Source organism: Pseudorasbora parva, chromosome 15 (assembly GCF_024679245.1).
Source record: "Pseudorasbora parva isolate DD20220531a chromosome 15, ASM2467924v1, whole genome shotgun sequence".
Taxonomy (NCBI): domain Eukaryota; kingdom Metazoa; phylum Chordata; class Actinopteri; order Cypriniformes; family Gobionidae; genus Pseudorasbora; species Pseudorasbora parva.
Window position 1 is genome coordinate 44,415,069 of NC_090186.1, and position 2,500 is coordinate 44,417,568.

The window sequence follows — 2,500 nt, forward strand, 5'->3', positions numbered from 1 at the left end:
AAAACTGCACTAACAATTTAAGTAAACCTCAGAAAACAATATAAAATAATTTTAAAAATCCATGCCATGGGACCTTTAATATTAGCATAATGGGGGCACTTTAAAGGGATAGTTCACCGAAAAATGAGCCTGTGATGTTTATCTGCTGACCAACATGTAGGTGTGTGTGTTTCTTCAGTAGAACACAAATGAAGATTTTTAACTTCAGTCTGGTGAGGTCAAACTGGCTCGATCATAGATATATACCATGTAGATCCTCATTCGAATGATCCGCGCAGGCCCTAATGAGGACTTCTATATATATATATATATATATATATATATATATATCTATGATCGCGCCAGTTTGACCTTATCAGACTGAAGTTACAGCCGATGGGAAAACTTGATGAGACTCGTCGGGATATGAAGTAAAAAAACAACAACAACACAAATAATGTTGTGTTACTCACAGAAAGCGATCGGTTCGTGTCTTAAGATATCATTGTGTCATCAGGAGCAGCAGGGTTTTTGTTTGTTTGTTTTGCTCTCACAGAATTGTTCCCCATTCACATCATTATATGACCGACACACAGCAACGGTTGAGTTAAAAATCTTCATTTGTGTTCTCCTGAAGAAACAAACACACCTACATGTTGGTCAGCAGATAAACATCAAAGGCTCATTTTTGGCTGAACTATCCCTTTAAATCAGGACTTGATGAATCTTTGGTGTGTGTTTAAAGGTGTCCTGTGAGGGAGCGGCGTCTGCGCCGGCCATGTTTGACAGAGAGGATCATGGGTCGTGGGTTCTGTGTTTGGACCGCAGGTTCAGTCTGGCTCAGCGCATCTCCACCAAACACTGCCGCGTTTATTCTCTCAGGTCAGTCTGTTGCTTCTGTTTCTGACACATACACTACATTTCCAGAAGTATTGGGCCGCTCCTCCAGATCACTGAGTTCAGGTGTTCAATCCCTTCATGGCCACTGGTGTATAAATCAATCAGACGCTTCCACACACATTAGTGAACATCAGAATAATAAGGGTCACAGTGCGCAGAAGTCTCCAACTTTCTGCAGAGTCAACAGCTCCAGACCTCCAGACTTCTGTGGCCTTCAGATGAGCTCAAGAACAGCGGAGAGAGCTTCATGGAATGGGTTTCCATGGCCGAGCAGCTCATCCAAGCCTTACATCACCAAGAGCAATGCAAAGCGTGCAGTGGAGTAAAGCAGCCGCCACTGGACTCTAGAGCAGTGAGACGTGTTCTCTGAGCGACCAATCACGCTTCAGGCTGACAATCCCATGGACGAGTCTGGGTTTGGCGGTCGCCAGGAGAACGGGACTTGCCTGACTGCATTATGCCAAGTGTAAAGTTTGGTGGAAGGGGGATTATGGGGTGGGGTTGTTTTTCAGGGGTTGGCCCCTTAGTTCCAGGGAAAGGAACTCTTAATGCTTCACCAAGACATTTTGGACAATTTCACGCTCCTGACTTTGTGGGGTCAGTTTTAGGATGGTCCCTTCCTGTCCCAGCATGACTGCGCTCCAGTGCACAAAGCGTCGCTCCATAAAGACATGGATGAGGAGTTTGGTGTGGAGGAACTGGACTGGCCTGCTCAGAGTCCTGAGCTCAACCCGATAGAACAGCTTTGGGATGAATTAGAGCGGAGACTGAGAGCCAGGCCTTCTCGTCCAACATCAGTGCCTGACCTCACAAATGAGCTTCTAGAAGAATGGGCAAAAATCCCCATAAACACACTCCTAAACCTTGAGGAAAGCCTTCCCAGAAGAGCTGGAGCTGTTAGAGAGGGTGGGCTGACTCCAGATTAAACCCTACGGATTAGGAATGGGAAGCTCGTGTGTGTAAAGGCAGGAGTCCCAAAACCTTTGGCAATATAGTGTATACTCTTAAAGATGAAGCTTCCAGAGCGTGTCTTCTCAGTAATGCCACAGAAGAATAATTTTGCTTTTTTTCTAAACATCTAAAGAATCTTTATCCATTATTAAGTATATATATATATATATAAAGATTCTATGGATGTTATAAATGTGAAGAGTGTATTTGATATGTTTACCTCTCTATTATGTTAAAATCCTGGATATGATTTTCAAATCAACAATAATTAGATTCCATATTATTAACACTATGGAAAAATCACACAGAAAACACACGCTGTGTTACTCCTGATGCTTGTGCAAAGTTTCATGGCCTTAGGAAAGAAGCTGGATAATGTGTTATGCTCTCTTAAGGAAATCTGAGAGGTGTGTGTGTGTGTGTGGGGGGGGGGGGGGGGGGGTGAAATATGAGGACATTACCCATGGCCCCACTTTTCAAAAGGCTTATAAATCACACAGGAGGAGTTTTTATGAGAAAGTAAAAATGCAGAATGTTTCCTGTGATGGGTAGGTTTAGGGGCAGTGTGTGTGTGTGTGTGTGTGTGTGTGTGTGTGTGTGTTTAGGTTTAGGGGCAGTGTAAGGGGATAAAAAATACGGTTTGTACAGTATAAAAACCATTACGCCCATG

General features: G+C 43.6%; 1 protein-coding gene across 2 annotated transcripts in view; it reads left to right on the top strand.

Moving 5' to 3' along the window:
* The window catches only part of mettl24 (methyltransferase like 24), a 23,484-nt gene that overhangs the window by 10,977 nt on the left and 10,007 nt on the right, over positions 1 to 2,500 (top strand). For both annotated transcript variants that reach the window (XM_067418323.1, XM_067418324.1), the window contains exon 4: positions 725 to 861. In XM_067418323.1, the coding sequence (XP_067274424.1) occupies positions 725 to 861 (137 nt within the window). The remainder of the gene's footprint in view (positions 1 to 724; positions 862 to 2,500) is intronic.